Raw genomic sequence first — 22064 nt, 5'->3', positions numbered from 1 at the left:
TCCTAGCTGTCCCATTTAAAGACCATGGCTGCCATGCATCCAGTCAGGAGTCTGTCACACTCCTCCAGGAGGAAGGTGGAATTTGACCTCAGATGGTCCCTGAGGTAGGAAACATTGGAGGAATTAGTGGATATTGGTATATAGGACAGAACTAAAAAGTTTTACCAGTTCTTTTCTTTAAGAACTAAAAAAAAAAATAAAATAAAAAAAATTAAAAAATCTAATTCACCATTTCATAGGTGCCTACAATGTATCTTTTTTCCCCCTACAATGTATCTTGATCATACACACACCTAACTCTCCCTTCCACTCTCTAGAACCCAAACCCTTTTCCTACTTCATGTCTCCCTGGGTTTTTGGTTTTGGTTTGTTGTTGTTGTTTGTTTTGTTTCGTTTTTCAAGACAGGGTTTCTCCCTATTGTTTTGGTGTGCCTGTCCTGGATCTCACTCTGTAGCCCAGGCTGGCCTCAAACTCACAGAGATCTGCCTGTCTCTGCCTCCCCGAGTGCTGAGACTAAAGGCGTGCACCACCACGGCCCGGTTATCTCCCTGTTTTTTAATACTCCGTGGAGTTCAGTTCGTTGTGCCTGCAAGGGCATGGGTATGGAGCCATCCGTTGGAGCATGTGCAACCTGCCAGTAGCCACACCCCTGGGAAAAAGGGCAACAATTGCCAATAATTCTTCTAAGGGTGGGGAATGTTGACTGTTTTGGTCTTGAGCGGGTGGCCCACACCTGCTGTGAGTTTGTGAGTGCATATCATTCAGGCCCTTCCTGTCCAGAGGAGACTTTTCACAGCACTCCCCCCACCTCCAGCTCTTACTCTCTTCTGCAGAGGAGACAAAGCCCAGTGTGATAAGGATGACCCACTTAGGACTCAGCAGTCACTTATCCTCAGTGACCAGTGATGAGTCGCTGCGTTCACTTTGGCCCACTTGTAGAAAGAAGCTTCTCTTGCTAAGGTTGAGAACAGCACTAATGTATGGGTATAAACGTAAATATTTAGAAAGCAGTTTGACAACATGTTTATTTAATAAAGCAAAAGTAGTGGGTTCCCCACTAGAGCTTATGACCTTCTTAGCCATGGGCTTTTGACAGGCTTACCGTGCCAGGCCTTAGTTCCTATGGGGCAGGTATCACAGGCAATCAGAAATCAACTGGTCGCTCACTGTCACACCGCTGTTGCACCAGGGGGCACATCTTGCTTGGCAAGTTTTATCATTTTCTTTTTCTTTCTTTCTTTTTTTTTTTTTTTCAAGACAGGGTTTCTCTGTGTATTTTTGGCGCCTTTCCTGGAACTCACTTGGTAGCCCAGGCTGGCCTTGAACTCAAAGAGCTCTGCCTGGCTCTGCCTCCCCAGTGCTGGCTGGGATCAAAGGCATGAGCCACCACCGCCCGGCAAGTTTCATCTTTTTTTTTTTAGTGCACATGACTGCCTTTCACTGCATTTTTCCCCAGCTTCCACAACCACATTTTTTTTCTTTCTTGTTTTTAAGGATGTCCTGAGAGAATCACAAGACCTGGCTGGGCTGGATTGCTGGACTACATAGGCTACAGCATTCCTTTGATCTCCTGATGTGGCTGACTGTCAGGAAGGGAATGAGGATAGTCCGGCATGACCTGTTTTTTTTTTTCTTAAACCTTTTATTAGTCCGTGCTGACTCCCAGTGACCTGTTTCCTTTCAAGGGCTAAAAAACCATTTGTTTTAATCAAGTGGCAGAAATCTAGTTCAGTGTGCCTCAAGCCAAGGTGGAAGAAGAAGAGAAAAATGTATTAGCTCTCTTGACAATAAGACACAAAAAGAATCAGTCTCCATTATGACTGCATTGAGTTACATCCCCAGCACTCAGTCTCTCTCTCAATCTCTCAGTTCTATTTTTGAGGCAATAGTTGGAGTTTCAGGTTATAGCTCATAGTTCTTATTACCAGTAATGATGCTGCTGCTGCTGCTGCTGACGATGATTATCATTTTAGTCATGAGTAGCTGTTCTGGCTCTGTTTACCTGAATCTGAATGGTTACAACTAAATCAATCAGCAAATATCCTTATATAAATTTTCATCCACCTGGCCAATGATAATAACTAGTTTTCTAGTTTAACCAAAAAAACTAGAAAAAAACAAAAAAACAAAAAACAAAACAAACAAACAAACAAAAACAACCAGACGAGAGCTTATTATGTTCCAGGTACTCTGCTAGACATTCTGTAATGAAATCTTCCAAGACCCAATAAGGGCGGTTGGAGAAGCATGCTGGGAAAGCCAGTAAGTTGATCACAGAATCAAAATTTCAAATCAGCAGCTGGGCGTGGTGGAGCAGCACCTGTAATCCTGATTCTTGGGAGGGGGAGATGGAAGGAAGGATCAAGAAGTCAAGGCCAAGAATGGCTGTGTGGGAGCTCAAGTCAGCCTGGGCTATGTGAGACCCTGACTCAAAAAGCCTTAAATTTTTTTTTTTTTTTTTAAATTAGGTTTTCTTGGCTCCAGGCCTGGGCTCTGAGCCTTCAATAGTACCTCTCAGACAATCATTTTTAGGACCATGAAGACAGAGCAGGAACCCTCAAGTCAAGTGCCTGTTTGGAAGTATAAATATTTTTCTCTTTTATTGAAAATAGATTTTGTTTCTCTCATATGATGTATCTTGATTACGATTTCCCCTCCCTCTGTTCCTCCCAGTTCCTCTCCACCTCCCCTCCCATCCGGATCCACCCCTTTCCTGTCTCTCTTTAGAAAACAAACAAGCTTCTAAGGGATGATAATAAAATATACTGTAATAAAGTAAAACATAATAAGAAAAAAGAAAAACTACTGATACATTGGAATAGGACCAAACAAACAATAGAAAAAGGGCTCATTCACATACTCAGGAATCCCACAAAAACACTAAACCGTAAGCCATAATGTATACACACAGGACCTGTGGAGAAAGAAGAGAGAAACAAATATAAATAAAATAAGAATTAAAAATAAGATAAATTTAAAAAGAAAGAAAGAAAAAGGAGAAGCCCTGAGGTGACATTATGAGACAAGGAACAGACCTTCGCGTCTGTTTTCTGTTGTCCCTCTGCTGCCGGGCACAGAGCATGACTCTTAAGAACAGTTTTAGTTGTGGGACTTGAGAGATGGCTCAGCAGGTAAGGGCACTGACTTCGCCTTTACCAAGCCCAGTGGCCTCAATTTGACCCCCAGAACGCACTCAAGAAGCTGGAACAGCACTCATTGGGAATGCCCGCACTTCTGTGGTGGCTGGAAGGTGGAGATGGGAGACTCTTTGGAAGCTCAAGGGTCACCTAGCTTGATGTACAAGGCCTAGTATCCAACAACAGAGGCCCTGCCCCTCAAACGAGGTAGAAGGCAAGGACTGACAGCCGAGGCTGTCCTTTGACCTCTTTACCTGCGTGCACCTGTGTATACACACACACACACACACACACACACACACACACACAGGAATACACTTGGTAGTCATAACTGGGGTAGTTGTGTAATTTTTTCAGTCTCAGACCCTTCTGAGTTTGAGAGCTGGAAGCTTCTAGTATAGGATGTGACTTCTGACAGCTCTGGGGATCTTATCAACCATGCCCTTTAGCCAGGGTCCCCACCTGGCCACTTTTGTTTCTATAGGTGTTCATTCCCGTTATTCCTCAGTAGGTCTGTGTGAGGATGTCAGATTCCCTGAAACTGGAGGTATGGACAGTGGTGAGCTGCCATGTTGGTGCTGGGAATTGAACCCAGGTCCTCTGTAAGAACAGCCAGTGCTCTTAACCTCTGAGCCATCTCTCCAGCCCCTGCACACCATTTTATCATGTGATGGATTGCATTACCTCCACCTCAACCTGGATACAGGATTCCACCACTGCATAACGTTCCCTCATGTTTGTGGTAGTCCCATTCACTTGCCTTCTTGCCCTGTCCCTAGCCAGGCAGCCACTAATCTGTCCTCTCTCTCTGTCATTTCTGTGTCATTAGGTGGAATTACCCAGTACAGTGACATGCTAGGTTGTTCATTTTTTGCTTTTGTTTTTGTTTTTGGGGTTTTTGTTTTTTTGGTTTTTCAAGACAAGGTTTCTCTGTGTAGCTTTGTGCCTTTCCTGGAACTCACTCTGTAGCCCAGGCTGGCCTCAAACTCACTGAGATCCGCCTGCCTCTGCCTCCTGAGTGCTGGGATTACAGGCGTGCGCCATCACCGCCTGGCCTGCTAGGTTGTTTTTAACAGTGCCATTTTCTTGAGAGCCGACCAAGCCAATGCTATGCGTCAGTAGTTCATCCATGTTCATTTCTGGTCGTTCATTTCTGTCATTCAGCAGTACTGATGTACCAGTTTGCTCAATCATTCAGCTGTTAAAGGATTTTTTTTTTTGGTTTTGTTTTTGAGACAGGGTTTCTCTTTGTAGCTTTGCACCTTTCCTGGAACTCACTTGATAGCCCAGGCTGGCCTCGAACTCACAGAGATCCGCCTGGCTCTGCCTCCCAAGTGCTGGGATTACAGGCGTGCGCCGTTGCCGCCACCACCACCCAGCTAAGGACATTTTTATTGTCTTCAGTCACTGATATTGCAAATAAAGCTATATGAGTATTCACATGCATATTTTTGTATGATCTACACTTACTTTCTCGGGGTTAGGTACCTGGTGTGTGTGTGGGGGGGTAATAAGTAGATGTTTCATTTTAAAAGAAACTTAGACGTTATTTTCCAGAATAATGTACCCAGGAGGAGTTAGAGCCATGAGGAAAAGGCAGATGAAGGGTACTTGTGTTGGAATGTTCTAGATCTTGGCTCTGTCAACATCAGCAGACTAGACTAGTAGCTGTGTTGTAACTAGTTTTGCAACTGAACATGTGAGACATTGTATAAAGGGCCCATGAAACTTCTCTTCGTGTTTCTTTTTATAATTTAAAAATTACATGTATTGCCGGGCGGTGGTGGTGAATGCCTGTAATCCCAGCACTCGGGAGGCAGAGGCAGGTGGATCTCTGCGAGTTCGAGGCCAGCCTGGTTTACAGAGCTATTACAGGAGAGACTCCAAAGCTACAGAGAAACCCTGTCTCGAAAAACAAAAAACAAAACAAAACAAAAAAATTACATGTATTTATTGCATGCATGTGGAAGTCAGAGGACATCTTGTAAGAGCTGGTTCCCTTCTTTCCTGATACGTGTCCTAAGCATGGAACTTCCATCTTCAGACTTGGCAACAAGTGCCTTTACCCACTGAGCCACCTCACTGCTCCTCGGTTTCTTTGTCACTGCATGTGAATTTGAGCTACAGATCCAGCTCATAAGTTGTTGTTGTTGTTGTTTATTGTTAATTTACAGAAAAATTGAAAACTTTTCATTTTTTTCCCGTTAATTTTCAGTTTGCATCCAAGTTATGAGACTGTAACTTGGGCTGAGAAGTGGCTCAGCTGGTAAAAAGCATTTGTCCCCAGGCCTGACAGCTTTCGTATTTCCCCTCGGAAGGTTTGACATTTGAGTCTTCTGAAATAAATTGCCAATGGATCAACAGGAGACAATCTTCGCAGGTGTATTTATTTGGTCACAGTTTTAACCTGACATGGAGGCTCCAGATAGGGAAGCTATCTGACGTTGATACGCATGTCAAGATATGACTGGAAAGAACAAGACATGAGCCAGTAAGAGCACACCGAAGGGGAACCCCAGGAGGCTTGTTCAGGCTCAAGCTCTATGTGCACAATATTTCTCTCTCCAGAAATGGGACCAGATTCCTTTGCCTTTTCTGCACGAAAATTGCTATAAAATATTTTGGTTTTATTGGTTTCATAGTTTTCTTTGGCTTGTCTGGTGCAAATGCCCCCAATTAAATACCGAATTCAATACTAAGGTAATAAACCTATTCTCAAGATATTTTTGAACCTTCCGAACTTCTCTAGCCCTGACTGTTTTCCATTTTCATGGAGCCAGCTGTCAACTCTAGTATCCCTGCACCCCCCTTGAGGATCCCTTTGGCTCCTCTCCAGTATGTCAATCAATATTCTCCAGCTTTCTCTTTCTTGATTTCTTTCTTTGGTGGGTGAATTCTCCCCAGGACTCATCATTTCACGGAAGGAACTCGTTTCCTGCTAAGTTCCCGGTTGGCTGAGATTGGCCGCCATCATTTCCTTGTCCCCCCTCCACTGTGGGCCACAATGGCACCAGCTCACTCACCCCTGCTCTGATTTCGTTCCCTGGAGACTTCTCCCATGCTTTTGTAAGCCCTGCCCTGCAGTTAAAGTTACATCTGTTTCTGGCATCTCTAAGTGTTTGGTAGTAGAAAGGTTTTTCAGGTCATCTTGTTCATATGATTGCCCCATTTATATAGTTTTAAAATCTAGAGACAATGAATAGGGAGGAGTTTCAGAGACTCCAAGGGTGAGGATCAGGAATGTGTTTAGAAAGGAGGAATGCTGTAGGGTGGTGGCTTGGGGCGGGGCACAGCAGGTGTAGAAGCACAGGGGTGTAGAGACAATCACTGCCTTCTCTGGCTGGAGGGGAGAGTGAGAGGCTGAGCAGGAGGGAGCTGTGAATGCTGTGGGCATCAGGGAATGAATGCCATGAACACAGCTTGCTTCGGGGACTTTAACCCGGAATCACATCCTGGGCAATGAAGAGAGATCTCCGTTCAGAAAATGGTCCTAGAACCTTTCAAAACCACCTGGCAAAACTGGGCATGGTGTCTTACACCTTTAATCCCAGCACTCAGGAGGCAGAGGCAAGTGGATCTCTGAGTTCCAGGTCAGCCCAGTCTTCATAATGTGTTCTAGGACAGTCAGAACTTCGTAGAGAGACCCTGTCTTGAAAAACCAAAAAAAGAAAAAGAAAGAAAATCACCCGGCCATGGGCTTTATGTTGTGACTGAGAATGGGAGCCAGGAACTAGGGGGAACAAAGGGCAGAGGACTTAGCTGGTCCAAAAGAAATGTAGGTCAACAGCTACGCCACTCCTGGGCATTCACCAACAATACTCCGAGTCAGCACCTCCCAGAGATCCGTGCACACCAGTGTTTAATGTAGCACTTTTCGTGGTAGCTAAGTTATGGAAACAAGCTACATGTCCACCAACTGAGGAATGGCATGGCTTGGATACGGTAGGATTTTTTTCAGCCCGAAGGAAGAATGGAGCTGTGACGTCTGTAGGCAAACGAGTGCACCTGGGGCTATCACGTTAAGTGGGTCTCAGAAAGAAAGGAATCACCGGCATTCACTCACTCATGGGCCTTAGGTTTCATATAGGTACAAAGGGAAAGACACAATAGGGAAGGGTTGCTTGTTACTGTTTAAAATGATAAGTGGCGCTGGTTACCGTGCGGAAAGGTCAAGAGGCGCGAGCCGTGACAAAACCCAGTTTCAGAGCTTTATTGGGGGTGGGGTGGTGGATCAAAGAACCAGACCTGGGGAAGAAGCACATGCAGAGAGCGGAGAGAGGGAAAGAGAGAGAGAGAGAGAGTGGGGGCAGGAGAGAACAGAGCAGAGAGGAGGGGGAGTCTGTGTCTGGCTCTTCAAGGATTCCCGTGCACATGCTCAGTTAGGCTTATGGAGCTATGCCATGCATGCGCTGATTGCTGATTACTGATTGCGTGACCATCTGCACGCACGTAATCACCATTGCACACTGATGACGCAAAACCCCTTGCTTGGCTCCTGAATTGGCAAGTATAGTCATGCAGCTGGAGTGGGGGCAGAATCCTAACAGTTACGAGGAGGAAATGTGATCAGAATACATGTACATATCTGCACAGGCATGGCCTTATGAACCCAGCATAATATATTTTTAAAATTAATAAATGATTCTGGGTCAAACTGGGGGGAAAAATAAGAGAAATTTCAGGGAAGCACGTTGCCTGGGTCCTGGGAAATGAATTTCAAATGTCAGCAACGACCCGAGATGTTGTTTATCCTTTCATATTGTCAAGACACTGCCCACAAATGCCAACAGTTCATTGACTCTGTTTGCAGCTAATGATGTTTCAGCCCACTTGATGAGTAGTAGTCTTCAAGTTAGGGGCAGCATTTCCCAGGAGATGTAATGAGGAGACCTACCTTATAAGTGAATGGTTTGGTTTGTTTTCCCTAGAACCTGTGAACATGGCTGACTCTGAAGCAGAGGAGCCCTCCTGCAGGTCAGAGAGCCCTGAGGTGGAGGGCAGGAGCGCTGAGGACAGGTCACTGCTCCATCAGAGGCTGGCCATCAGAGAGCTCATTGACACAGAGTTCTCCTACTTGCACATGCTCCGACTCTGTGCCTCTGACATCAGGAGCCACCTACAGCAGGTACTGAGGCAGACCCTACCACCTATCTTTATAGGAGCAGGTGTGGCTGCCTCTGAGATCTCTCATTATTCCTGGGCGGGATTGTTGGAAAGGACCCTTGGTGGGTGGGAGCCTGACAAGCCTGGATATAAGCCCCAGGACTTTATTTATTGCCCCAGCAACCTTCAGCAAGCTCTTGAATGACTTAAATATGTCCAACTTATAGCCTATTGGCCATTTGAGGCCAAGGATAGCTGTGAACACAGCCCAACATAAAATGGTAAACTTACTTAAAACATGAAAATATCACTGTTGTATGCTTTTGTGACTCGATTTTATCATTTTTTTTAAGATTTATTTTTATATGTATGTGCTGCGTGCCATAGGAATATATCATAAGAACTCAGCTGATTATGGCAAAGTCACTACCTGGAGGGATCAAGGAATTCCTCCAGAGGAAGCCAAATTCCAAGGAGCTTTTGGTGTTATTTGGCTTGTTATATATCAGCTGTGTTCTGTTATGAGAATCTTGTGTGCCTTCATAGTTTTCCCAGTTGATTTTTTCCCTAAGAAGGGCTAACAGTGTGGATTGATCACTCTCTGGACATACACATTCAAGGTATTTGGAGAACAGCCCCAGGAAAGGATTTCTTTGGAATCAGATATCTCCCTTAGCCACTTTCAAGGACTAGCAGTAATTACAGCCCATATGCAACTCTCCTGATTTAAGGTAAATTCCACAAAGAGACACCGCCTAGGTCAGGTGGACGTTAAGTAATAGCTTTACACAATTTAGCTCAGACCCTCCCTTCTTACAGCCTTACTAACTTTATAGACCTCTAACTCCTTACCTAACCACTTCTAGGAGTATTTAGAGAACCTGTGCGCTAACAGCTATGCTCAGCCAGAACCCCAGTTCAAGCCCCCCTGTAATTATCATCATTGGCAGCATCCGGCCAGATCCATCCCCAGTTGGAGGAAAGTACCTTATCAGAGACACCTCTGTACTCTCTAAGAACAGACTTAAGCATCCAGGCTACCTGTTTGAGAAGGCCTGGCAGATGTGCCAATTAAGCTTAACTTCCTCCTTTCCCAAACCTTATCTCTAGTTCCAGATCTCCCTTTAACTATCACCAGAGGCATCTAGGTTTCCCAGCGACGGAACATACTTTCCCCCACCCTGCAGACAAAAATGGCAGATAGCTTGGACAGATATGAGCCACAGGAAAAAAGAAGTCAGTTTTATTTTCTTCCATTGACCTAGCAACTTACAGATTCTTAACATTTTCTACCAATCACGTTTAAGGTTATAGTTGAGTACATAAGATCCCTCTTCTTAGATATTATCCAAATTTAGCCTTTAGTTAATTCATTCCCCATTGGTCACTTCCCTTTGGGGTTGCAAATGATAATTAATGCTTATTGCCCCTCTATGTGATTCTTATCACCCCTCCATTTGACCCTGGAAGCCTGGCTTTGCATTGCCAAGGGATTACTGCTTGTAAGTGTATATATACTGGGATTCCCAGGGCACATGAAGAACAGAGAGAAAGAGAACAAGGAGGAATAAGAAGGATTTTGATCAGAGAGTACATGTGGACGAGATGGAAGATGAGGAAGAGTCAGATGGGGAAGTCCTATCTGGGTAAGAACAAGGTGAAAAGGACCTAGATGAGGCAGAATTAAGACGAGAGAATTAAGATAGAACTTAGAGGGAGCAATAGATAAGTATAGAGAGAAATCAGGCAAGAAAGGAGCTAGACACGAGAACAGAACTGAAGCTGTGTATATAGGATGTTATGCCAGAGGAATTAAAGCAAGTGGACTATAGAGCTTGGTGTGCTGAGATTCTATTTCCCGAAAATAGTCCTCGCTGTTAGGAGTTCTCTCTCTTGAGCCCCTGGGATGTTTAACAGTAAGGCTGGTCCCTCTATAATATTATACAAGATGTATGTGTGTTTACTATGTTTGTGTATTATTCCTTGTGTGTGCCTGAGGAGGCCAGAGAAGACATGGGATTCCAGGAGCCAGAGTTACAGATGGTCATGAGCCACCATGTTGGTGCTGGGAACCTGGGTCCTCTGCAAGAGCAGAAAGTGCTGAATTAAATGAGCTATTGGATAGGCGGGAAAAAAAAAAAAAAAAGAGTAGGAAGAAGCCCATAAAACCTTCAAGTCCAGGTTTAGCTCAGTGGTAGAGTGCTTGCCTAGCAAGCACAAGGCCCTGGGTTCGGTCCTCAGCTCCACCAAAAAACAAAACAAAACAAAACAAAACAAAAAACCCTTCAAGTCCACCTCCAATAACCTACTTGCTCCAGCAAGGCTTATCTCCTAAAGGTTCCATAGCCTTTTTAAATAATGCCCCCAGTTGGGGAAGAAGTGTTTAAACATTTGAGCCTTTAGGGAACATTTCACATTCAAATCACAACTCCCCCTGCCCCCCCTCCCCCATCATCATCAGCTTTCCTTCCATGCTGGACTTGATATCTCTCCTTTTATTGTAGACTAACGAAAAGGACTAACTTACAAGATTCCCAAATCTTTCCAAACATTGCATTGGGCAGTCAGTCTTGCCAAGAGCAGTAGGACCCCAGATAGCTGCGTCAGGATGGCTCCCTAAAGCCACCCCCCCCCCCCATCAGACCTCCAGTCTCTGCCCATAGCATTGTTGTTGCTTCCAGCTGCCACCAGGAGATCTGGATGTCCTGTTCTCAAACATTGATGACATCATCCAAGTGAGCAGCAGATTCCTTCAGGGACTGCAGGAGACGGCCTGCAAGGAAGAGGAACAGGCATACCTGATCGGTAAGCAAAAGGCCCGGTGCTCACTGCCTAGCTTTCCCTCAGCTTTGATCTTAGCTTGAGCTTACTGCAGAACTGGCCGGAGCTCCAGGGAAAAGCAGCAAAGCGGGAGTCCGGCATGCCAGAGGCAGCAGGGCCCTTGTAGGGTGTCTGGTCCTCTCAGCCTACTCAGCTCTCCCTCAAGATGAAGCTTTTAACACATGAACTTGGGAGGCTGCGTTGAAACCACGGTGCCTCCTAGTTTAGTCTCAGTATGGTACTGATTTATTTTTGTTTTTTTTTTTGTATGTATGACTATTTTGCCTGCATGCATGTCTGTGCACCACTTGAGTGCCTGGTCCCTGCAGGGGGGTGGCGGGGGGAAGAAGAAGGCATGGAGAATCTCCTGGAACTGGAATTGGAGCTACAGATGGTTGTGAGCCCTCATGTGGGTGCTGAGAATCGAACCCAGGTCTCTGGAAGAGTAGTAAGTACTCTTGACTGCTGAGCCATCTCTCTAGCCCCTAATTTTTGTTAATTAGCAGGTTTTATTTTTTAGCGCATGGTTAGGCTTATAGAAGAAACAGCCACGGTAACAAAGAATCAGAATTATACTATCCATTTACTTTTTTATAATTTATTTATTTTTATTTCATATACAGTCATATTTTGCCTGCATGCACGTCTGTGTGAAGGTGTTAGATCCCCTGAAACTGGAATTATAGACAGGTGTGAGCTGCCTTGTGGGTGCTGGGAACTGAACCTGGGTCCTCGGAAGAGCAGCGCAGCCATTGCTCTTAACCACTGAGCCAACTCTCCAGCACACACCGCCCCCTCACCCCGAACCTTGTTTTTAACAAAGCCATCTTCTCTGTCTCTATAGCACCACCCCTAATCCTTTATTCTTCCCATCCTGTTCCGGCTGCTCCCTGTAAGTAACTGGTTTCATATTTAAAGACACAGAACACTTTAGGATATTGCTCTGGGTCTGTTTCATCCCTCTGTTTTAGCTTTACTGCATTCGCTCTTGAAATTAAGCTTATGTGAGAACCCAACTCAAACCACGCCCATGGCTTCCCGCCACCATTGGTATACAAGCTGAGTGCCTGGCTGCGCCCCATTTACTCTGATGCCCCATGCGACTTGGCCTTAGCGTCCCATTTGTTTCCTTCCCTTTGTGCCTGGCCTACTCTGTTCCAGACACACCAGGGTCTGTGGCTGTCCTTGGGCCAGGGTTACCTGACTCTGGGCCTTGCCATTCCTTGCCCCCCACAAGCTTGGGAGTTGCCCCTCCTCCAAGCTTCCTGGGGCAGATGGTCAGTCACATCCTCTGTGGAAGCCTTCCTGGGGTAGACACCCTCCTCTGCCAACGCCACCCAGTCTTTGGTGTTTATCTGCCTTTACTCTGATTCCTGTAATATAAGTAATATAAGTCATCCTTTGGTGTCTGTAAAGGATGGTATTCCACGATACACACACACACACACACACACACACACACACCAGATGTTCAAGTAAGTCCCTTGTATAAAAGGCATAGTATTAACATACCTCCTGAAGTTCTCTTGTATACTTGAAATCATCTCTAGACCAGTTATGACATTTAGCACTGTGTAAGAGATGTACAGAAGGTTGTTATACTGTATTGTTCAGGGATTAATGATAGCAAGAAAAATCCTCACATGTTCAATACAAACACTCTTTTAAAGGTTGTTATACTGTATTGTTCAGGGATTAATGATAGCAAGAAAAATCCTCACATGTTCAATACAAACACTCTTTTATTTATGTGTCTATATGTGTCTGTGTGTGTCTATGTCACATGTGTTCAGGTACCCCCAGAGGCCAGAAGAGGGCATTAGATTCCCTGGAGCTGGAGTTACAGGTGGTTGTGAGCCATCCAGTATGGGTGCTGGGAACTCAGCTCAGGTCCTCTGAATGAATAGCAAGTGCTATAAATTGCTAAACCATTTCTCTAGCCCTGGCAAGTAGAAAACACTAAAATCGGGTGTTCTAGCACAATGTAATGCAGACACACTAATGTAATGCAGGAAAATATCAGAAGTCTTTGTTTTTCAGAACTCAGCCATTCTGTTCCTCTAAGAGCAGAAAACTTACTACACACAGTGAGGACACTGCAGTGTCTATCATGCAGTAGTCTCTAATCTGTACCAAGGTGTTGCAGGCAGTGTTCACTGGAGTTATGTGGCAAAGTGGGAATGTTGTGTGTTCAGAGCCAAGGCTATAGGGACGTTTCATGATGCAACACAGGTGGGTGTGTCCAGAAACACCTCAGATTCATTAGGGGTTTGCTTCAGAATTAGTCTCGGGCTGTCCTGTGTTTGGAACCTTTTACACTCCCCAAACTTTTCTAGACCCCACTTTCAGGTCTGTAGCCAGCCCCATCTGGGATCATGACCTACAGTTTAAGAACCTGGGCTCAGGGGTTGGGGATTTAGCTCAGCGGTAGAGCGCTTGCCTAGCAAGTACAAGGCCCTGGTTTGGTCCTCAGATCCTGAAAAAAAAAAAAAAGAACCTGGACTCGGCCTGGCAGTGGTGGAGCACACCTTTAATCTCAGCACTCAGGAGGCAGAGGATCTCTGTGAGTTCGAGGCTAGCCTGGTCTACAGAGTGAGTTCCAGGACAGCCAAGACTGTTAAATGGAGAAACCCTGTCTTGAAAAACAAAAACAAAAACCAAACAAACAGACAAAGAACCTGGACTGTTACTCACCCACTCAGCAACTTTATGAAACAGATGAAAAATAGAAACAGGAAGGCTAGGTAGCTTGTACACAGTGACAGGCTGGCAGCCTCCCATTCCAGGCAAGGGAGTTGAACAGTTTCCCTTGGTAACGCTTGCTGCTTGTTCGCCATCAGGTAACTTGTTCCTGGAATTCCAAGAGGAGTTTGAACAAGTCTACAAAGTCTACTGTGCCAACTACGACCAGGCCCTGCTGCTGGTCAAGGCGTACCGGGAGGAGCCGGAATTGCAGAAGATGATCCAGAGCATCATTGAAGCAGCAGTGTGAGTAACATGTCTGGAGACAGCTCCCAACTGGATCCTGCTCAGGTCTGCTGCTTCGGGGTTGTGTCAGCAGCCAGGCCTTTCTCAGTCAGAAAGGCCTTAACTGCCCAACAGTGCTCACATGGTCTCAAACAAGGCTCCACATCTTCCTAATGCTCCTGTACATTACAAGTAGTTACAAATACATAATCTTATTTTCTTTCTCTTTTTTAAAATTTCTCCCCTCCCCCTTGAGACAGTGTTTCCCTGTGTAGCTCTGGCTGTCCTGGAACTTGCTCTGTAGCCCAGGCTGGCCTCAAACTCAGAGACTCGCCTGCCTCTGCCTCCCGATTGCTGGAATTAAAGGTGTGTGCCACCATGCCTGGCTAAACGTCTAAACGGAAGCTGATTACTTCTATCTCTTTCTCAGAGGTCCTTCCATTTAAACACCTGTCATTCATCATCATTTGACCCTCAGCATCCTCTTCCTCCATGTGGTCATGCCAATTTGTTTAACCATGTCTGTGGGTAGACATTTGGTCTGTTACCATTCTCTCAATATTCTAAGCGGGGCTAGAGCATTTTTTTCTGGATCTGCAGTCATCTTACTCTGCTGCAAGGTACATTTTTCAGAAGTGGAATGGACACATTAAAGGAGTTATGTATGGATAATTTTGATCATTGAAACCTCCCCTGAAAGGCATGGCCTTTTCCGTTCCTGTCAACAGCAGTTGCCTGTCTCCCAGAGCAGTGTGCTCACCACCAACCTCGGGATGCTTGCCCTGGGTTAGGCCAGCATGGGATCTCTGTCTGGTTTTATTTTGCATTTATCTTATGACAAGTTGGCCATTTCTTTGGACATTTGAGGGTCCTTTACGGATATTTTCTTGTAAATCTTTCTGTTTCCTTTTCTATATTAAAAATGTGTGTGTGTGTGTGAAAAACAGGTTCTCAGCTGGGCAGTGGTGGTGCACGTCTTTAATTCCAGCACTCAGGAGGCAGAGCCAGGTGGATCTCTATGAATTTGAGGCCAGTCTGGTCTACAGAGTGAGTTCCAGGATAGCCAGGAATATACAGAGCTGCTCTGTCTTGAAGAAAACAAAAACCCAAACAAAACAAAACAGATTTCTCATTGTTTATTTGATTTATTTATTGTTGGTTCTCATCTGACCTTTTTCCTTCTATCACAAATTTAGTAATCCTTTTTTAAAAAATTTACATTTTTTTGACAATTTCATACATAAGTGTTGTATTTGCATCATTTCACCCCACCTTCCCCTGCCTTCAGCTTGTTCTGGGTCCCATTTAACTTCCTGTCAAACTCATGACCTCTTCTTCTTTATTATGGTTACATATATATAACACATATGTTACATATATGTATTATATATATGTAACAATAATATGTTTATATAACATGCATATAGATAACAATATGTATAGATAACAATAAAATAACATATGTATGCAATACACATCTATATCTATCTATCTATCTATCTATCTATCTATCTATCTATATCTATATCTATATATATCCTGCTGAATGGATTTAGTGTTGCTCATATGGATATGAGTTGAGATCATATGTATAAACAAGGGGTAAACTCTTGGGACTGGACAACCTATCAGAGGTTCACACCTGGAGAAGTCTGATTCTTCCTCTTGGCAGCCATTGGTTGCCTCTATCTCCTCATCTAGAGGGTTTTGGTTTTTTTAACGGAGCCAAGGCAGGATTGCTGTGAGTTCAAGGCCCACCTGGGTTACATAGCAGGACCAAAACTTGGCTGGGTATGTTGGCACACACTTCTCCTCCTCCTCCTTCTCTTCTTCTTCTTCTTCTTCTTCTTCTTCTTCTTCTTCTTCTTCTTCTTCTTCCTCTTCTTCATTTTGTTTTTTGGAGCTGAGGACTGAACCCAGGACCTTGCACTTGCTAGGCAAGTGCTCTACCACTGAGCTAAATCCCCAACCCCTGGCACACACTTTTAATCCCAGTACTCAGGATGCAGAGGCAAGAGGATCTCTGTGAGTTCGGTTCGAGGCCACCTTGGACTACATACAGAGTTGCAGGCCAGCCAGGGTTATGTAGCAAGACCCTTTTCATAAACAAAACAAAATGAAGGCTACAAAGCCAACAATGAAACCCCAGAAACAACCACAAACCTCCAAATAAATTTTAAAAAGCTTGCCAAGTGGTAATTGGTGGTCAGTTTTTAGAAACCAGGCTGGTGGAGGGAGGACAAAGGGGTCATCATTACCTTCCTCAGGTGTTCCTTTATGCCTGAGAGAAAGGAGAAAGAGGGTCGGAAACACTCGTGTGCAGGTGACGTCATTTCCTGTGAAGCCCCGCCCGCCAGCCTTTCTCATTCCTTATCTTCCACTTTTTAACCCCTGTCCTGCTATGAGTCTCTTTTTCAAGAACCCATGTCCAAAAAAAGAAAAAAAAAAGATATTTTCTTCTCATAGGTCTCGAAAATGTCGGCTTTTGCAGGGCCGTTATAGGAGTGAGGCAGATTACAGAAGCCGGGAAGCTAGAGCCCAGTGTAAGGGTAGTAGAGACTGTGGGAAAACAGAAACACATGACCCTGTGTAGAGCATGGCATGGCCTTAGGAGATTGTTGCTGTCAGTAGCTGTCAGATAACCACCCGGAACAGTATCTTAAAACAACATGTACTGGGCTAGTAGGGTGGCTCACTGGGTAAAAGGCATGTGGTGGTTTGAAAGAAAAATGGCCCCTATTAGGAGGCATGGCTTTGTTGAAGTGGGTGTGGTCTTATTATAGGAAGTGTGTCACTGTAGAGGCAGGCTTTGAGGTCTCATATATGCTCAAGATACTGCCCAGTGTCTCAGACAACTACTTCCTGTTGCCTGCAAGATGTAGGACTCTCAGCTCCTTCTCCAGAACCGCGTCTGCCTGCATGCCGCCATGTCCCACCATGATGATAATGAACTAAACCTCTGACACTATAATTGAGCCACCCTAATTGAATATTTTTCCTTTATAAGAGTTGCCGTGAGGGTTGGGGATTTAGCTCAGAGTTGCCGTGGTTATGGTGTCTCTTCACAGCATTAGAAACCCTCATGAAGACAAGGTACTTGCCTGCCGCCAAACCTGACTGCCTGAGTTCACTCTCCAGAATACAGTGGAAGGAGACTACAGACTCCCACAAGCTGTCCCTCTGGCCACACACATGCTATGGCTCACACATGCCCGCATACATGCACTCACAAATAAACACAAAAATATTAAAAATAAGACATTTACTTAGCTTACACTTTGCATATTATCAGTTTAACTGGGCTCAGCAAATGAGCCTTCCGCTCCTGGCTGAACATTCCCGTGTATCTGCCATCAACTGCAGGCCCGCTTTGCTGATTTTGCTGGGCTCCTCCAAGTATCTGAGACACAGGTCTGGTCATGTGGCCTGGGTGCTTCTTGCAGCTGTTTTGTTGATGGTCACAGGGCTCTAGGGCAAGGGGAAGGGCAAGCCATTGGAAGTCTCGGCCATTGAGATCAGTTTTAGAGCCAGCCCAGAAAGGACTAGGGAAATGGACAGCACGGGTTGAGGGGACTTCAAAGTCACAGGAAATGCAACATGTGAAGCCCTGTTCCTTTGCAAACCATCTGTGTATGTTGTGTCTAGGAATGTGAGTTCCCTCTGACCAGAGCCGCTGATGTTTCCAAAGCAGCAGAAACTTAGGTGGGACGCTTCCCACGTGTTCTGTTCAATCCAGCCATGCGAGAAGCAATAATGAGGTGGCGATGAGGCTGCTGTTTGCCCCGTTTCTGCAGGTCTGGAGCCAGGCTCGCAGGGTGGCAGATCTGGCTCAGCCCCTTCTTGTGAGAGCCATTTCTCATCTCCAACCCAATTTCCTTATGGGTCTTGTGGGAGTCCTAACAGCACTTGGTGGAGCGTAGACACACGGCGCTGGGGACACTAAATATGTCCCAGCTATTCTAGTCAGCTCAGCCAGGCAGGAACTGTGTCACACTGCAGTGCTCAGTCTTGTCTGCCCCAATGCCTCCTCCTTTTATAACAAATATCAGATAGATTTATTATCCTGCAATACATCCTGGAAAATGGACCCTACCTGTATTTGTGAACCGGGAAAAGTCAATATAACAATGACTATGATATGAAGGAGGAAGAGATGGAACGCATTCTCTGGTAAATGTGGGTTTCAGTGGGCACTCAGGTACCACAACTCCAGAAGCTATGAGGAAGCACTCTAAAATTAGCTTGCCTCTGTGCGTAGCAAGTTAGCTTGGAGGTCAGAAGAGAAAGTCCTGAAGCTGTTCTGCTTCAGAAGAACAAGCAAATGAAGGAGCGGAGGGGGTGTGTGCCCAAGGACGGCAACCCACAGGGCAGGCAGTCCTGACTTCCTTGTGTAGGAGGCACTAAAGAGAATACTTTAATAAATAGTATTCCCATGGCTTGCCCACCTGGGAGGTAGGGAAATGAGAACAGATGATATCCTTGCCAATAGCCCGAGTCTCACGTATAAAAGGCAACATCAGAATTCTGCCCAGTGTTGTGTTGTAACATGAATCCTAAAGGGTCTTATTAATAAAATCAAACCTGGAGCCAGGTATTGGGGTCAACTGTGAAAGATCAGAGAGACAGAACCAGCTACAGCCACCTCACCTCGTCAATTCCTCAGCTGATGCTGTTTCCTCAGACTGGAAGCCTCTGAATCCTCACCCAAATGGATTGAGCTGCACTGCTGCTCAAAAGCTTAAAAGTTTAGCCAAGCTCTAGTTCCTGGTCTTCATGTCTTATATACCTTTTTGCTTTCTGCCATCACTTCCTGGGATTAAAGGCATTCCTGGCTGTTTCCAGTGTGCCCTTGAACTCACAAGAGATCCAGATGGATCTCTGTCTCCCAAGTGATAGGATTAAAGGCGCATGTGCCTCCATTTTCTGGCCTCTGTATCTAGTGGCTGTTCTGTTCTCTGACCCCAGATAAGTTTATTCGGGTGCACAATATTTTGGGGAACACAATATCACCACATTGTGTTGTGTGACTGGACAGAGTCTGGAGTCCCAGAAGTATTCCGTTCTGGAAATCACAGTACATTTTTGAGGCCCTGTTGGGGCGCTGAGTGTTTAGAGGGACATATGAGATCCCAGGCTACTCTCTGTAGCACAGGTCTGTATGCAGGGTGTTGCCACTCCCAATTAGCTCTCTCTCTTTGCCTCCAACTTGCGGATCAAGTTGTGAGTTCTCAGACTCTTCCTGCTGCCATGCCATTGTTCTAACACTCTGTGAGCCCCAGGTTAATTTTTTTATCCCGTAATTTGCCTTGGTCGTGGTGTTTTATCGCAGTAGTAGAAAATTAAGACAGTGCTCAAGATTCTCTGATTTCAGAGTGTGTACTGATGCCTTTTCACCTTTGTGTGGATTAGCAGTCGGGGTAGCCTGTGCTTTAAGACAGAAACACAGACTAGGCAGGGAGCACTGTATTGGGAAGGACCTTTCACAGAGTGGTGTGGGAAAGGAGGCTGGGCAGAGGTCACTCAGCACTGGGAGCGCCAAAGTTTTAGAAGGCTTCCTGGTGCAGCGGTGTTTGCAGAAGGCAAATCACCTCTGTTTTCCGTTATCAACTAGCTGTATTTATTTTAAATATAAAAGTCATATTCAAATCATACTCAAATACGTGAAGTTTTCCATTGGCTAAGGTATTACCAGCCTCTGTTCAGTTTTCTTCACACACAAAGGCAGGGAGAGAAGCAGCTGGGGGGGTGTTGTTACTTTTTTGTTGTTTTTCAGAGACAGGGTTTCTCTGTGTAGCTTTGCACCTTTCCTGGATCTCACTCTGTAGACCAGGCTGGCCTTGAACTCACAGAGATACACCTGGCTCTGCCTCCCAAGTGCTGGGATTAAAGGCGTGTGCCACCACCACACGCCTTGCTGGTGTTGTTACTTTTAAAGAGACTCCTAAGCTATTCTAGAACTTTCATTTAATGGGAGCTGTGAATATTGTCTTATGACAGTGTAAAAAATTCTGCCATGGTCCTTCCAGGACAGCTCACACAGACTCTACTGACCCATTCTTTTATTGTTAAATATCTATCTATCTATCTATCTATCTATCTATCTATCTATCTATCTAAATCATAGAATTGCTGAACAGCTTACCTCTATCCTTGTTCACTTGAGCCAAGATTTCTGTGGGTAGATGTCATCTAGGCTGGGGTTGGTAGAGCAAAGGATTTGTGTATTTCAAAAATTGCCCAACTGTCCAAGATCTCAGCCAGTGACACTCCCATGAGAATGTAAGAGGCCCTCTTCTGTCACGCTCCCCCAGCCTTCCAGGGGCTGTTGTGCCATTTTTATCGTCTATATGAGAGACTGCATACAGTTTTCCTCCAAGTTACTTTAAGAAGGCTACAGATGTGAGTGGCTTTTTGTACTGGCTCCTTGATAACATTCAAAAGAAATGCAGGAGCCGGGCAGTGGTGGTGCACGCCTTTAATCCCAGCAATCGGGAGGCAGAGGCAGGTGGATCTTTGTGAATTCAAGGCCAGTCTGGTCTACAGAGTGAGATCCAGGAAAGGTGCAAAGCTACACAGAGAAACTCTGTCTCAAAAAACAAAAAACAAAAACAAAAACAAAAACAAAACAAAAAAGCAGTCATCTCTCTAGGGACCCCTTGGCCTCTGATTTGTACTATGGTGACATTTGTCCCTGGGAGGCAGCTGGCTCTTCCCCATGGATTGTCAGCATAGAATGGAGTTTCCAAAATGCCTGCCTGTAGTTAGAGTTTTCCTTCCTGGCCCACAGTCAGGACAAATCTCTCTCACCCACCAGTCCCACAGTCGCTCAGATCCAACCAAATAAGCACACAGAGACTTATATTACTTATAAACTGTATGGCCGTGGCAGGGTTCTTGTTATCTAGTTCTTCTATCTTAAATTAACCCATATCTATTAATCTATACTTTGCCACTTGGTTTGTGGCTTACCTGTACCTTACATCTTGTCATGGCAGTGGCTGGCAGCATCTCTCCACCCCCAGCCTTCCACTTCCCAGAATTCTCTTCTCTCTTGTCCCACCTATACTTCCTGCCTGGCCACTGGACAAACAGCATTTTATTTATACAGAGCGATATCCACAGCACCTGCCCACAGTTATCTGAGCTCAGGACACCCTTGGGGAGAGCAGATGGACAGTGCAGGCACAGGCCACCCACTGCCACCCTGGGGCTCCCACCTGCCATGTCTATTCTTGGCCTCTGAGCAGTCTCTTTCCAGAACATTTGGTCAGAAGGTTTTCCCTTGGAAAGGAGTTGAGGGCTCCATTATAGGGTTCTGGCGGCTGGCCCCTAGGAGCATTTGTGGGGCTTGTAGGAAGCACACTGAGGCAGTTAGGGGGTGGAGCTGGACAGTTATATGCCTGATGGAGCTGCTCCCCAGTTGCCCTTGACCTGGGGAATCCTGATGAAACCCCAGACACCCAGCAGTAGGAATCTGGTGGTGACCCATGCATTAAAGCCATTCCTCACAGTGTTTTTTAAAAAACATTTTATAATAAAAATTCCAAACTTACAGAAAATGAAGATGATGTGGTGAATATTCTCACACCTACCACCTTAAATGAGAGTTAACATATAAGCATCTATTTTTATATTAAACTATTTAAAGGAAATTGTGAGTTTTCCCCCATATATTCTAAACATGTTCCCGTGGTTTTTCAACACATTTTTAGATTAAAAATTTTACACTTATTCATTTATTTATATTTATTTAGTGCACGTGTGTGTGTGTGTGTGTGTGTGTGTGTGTGTGTGTGTGTGTGTATACATATATATGTAGAGATCAGAAGACAACTTGTGGGAATCAATTCTTTCTTCCACCATGTGAGCTTTGGGGATTGAACTCAGGTCCTCTGGCTTGGTGGTAAACACCTTTACCTGCTGAGCCATCTCGCTGGCCCTCAAATCTTTGAAAAGCAACAATCTATTTTGTTAAGTAAAAAATCAAGTGGATGACCTTTGAGAGTTGTTCTTGGGATGTTATCTGAGTAGAGATA

At 45.1% G+C, this 22064-nt stretch overlaps 1 protein-coding gene across 3 annotated transcripts in view; it reads left to right on the top strand.

The window, feature by feature from the left end:
* Positions 1 to 22064, top strand: part of Arhgef37 (Rho guanine nucleotide exchange factor 37) — a 46322-nt gene that overhangs the window by 5594 nt on the left and 18664 nt on the right. For all 3 annotated transcript variants that reach the window (XM_036204954.1, XM_036204953.1, XM_036204955.1), the window contains exons 2-4: positions 8067 to 8263; positions 10923 to 11046; positions 13902 to 14049. In XM_036204954.1, coding sequence (XP_036060847.1) covers positions 8078 to 8263; positions 10923 to 11046; positions 13902 to 14049 — 458 coding nt within the window. In that variant the 5' untranslated portion in view covers positions 8067 to 8077. The remainder of the gene's footprint in view (positions 1 to 8066; positions 8264 to 10922; positions 11047 to 13901; positions 14050 to 22064) is intronic.

Source organism: Onychomys torridus, chromosome 13, assembly GCF_903995425.1.
Source record: "Onychomys torridus chromosome 13, mOncTor1.1, whole genome shotgun sequence".
Lineage (NCBI taxonomy): Eukaryota > Metazoa > Chordata > Mammalia > Rodentia > Cricetidae > Onychomys > Onychomys torridus.
Note: the sequence above shows the minus strand (reverse complement) of the source record. Positions and strands in the feature narration are given on the sequence as shown.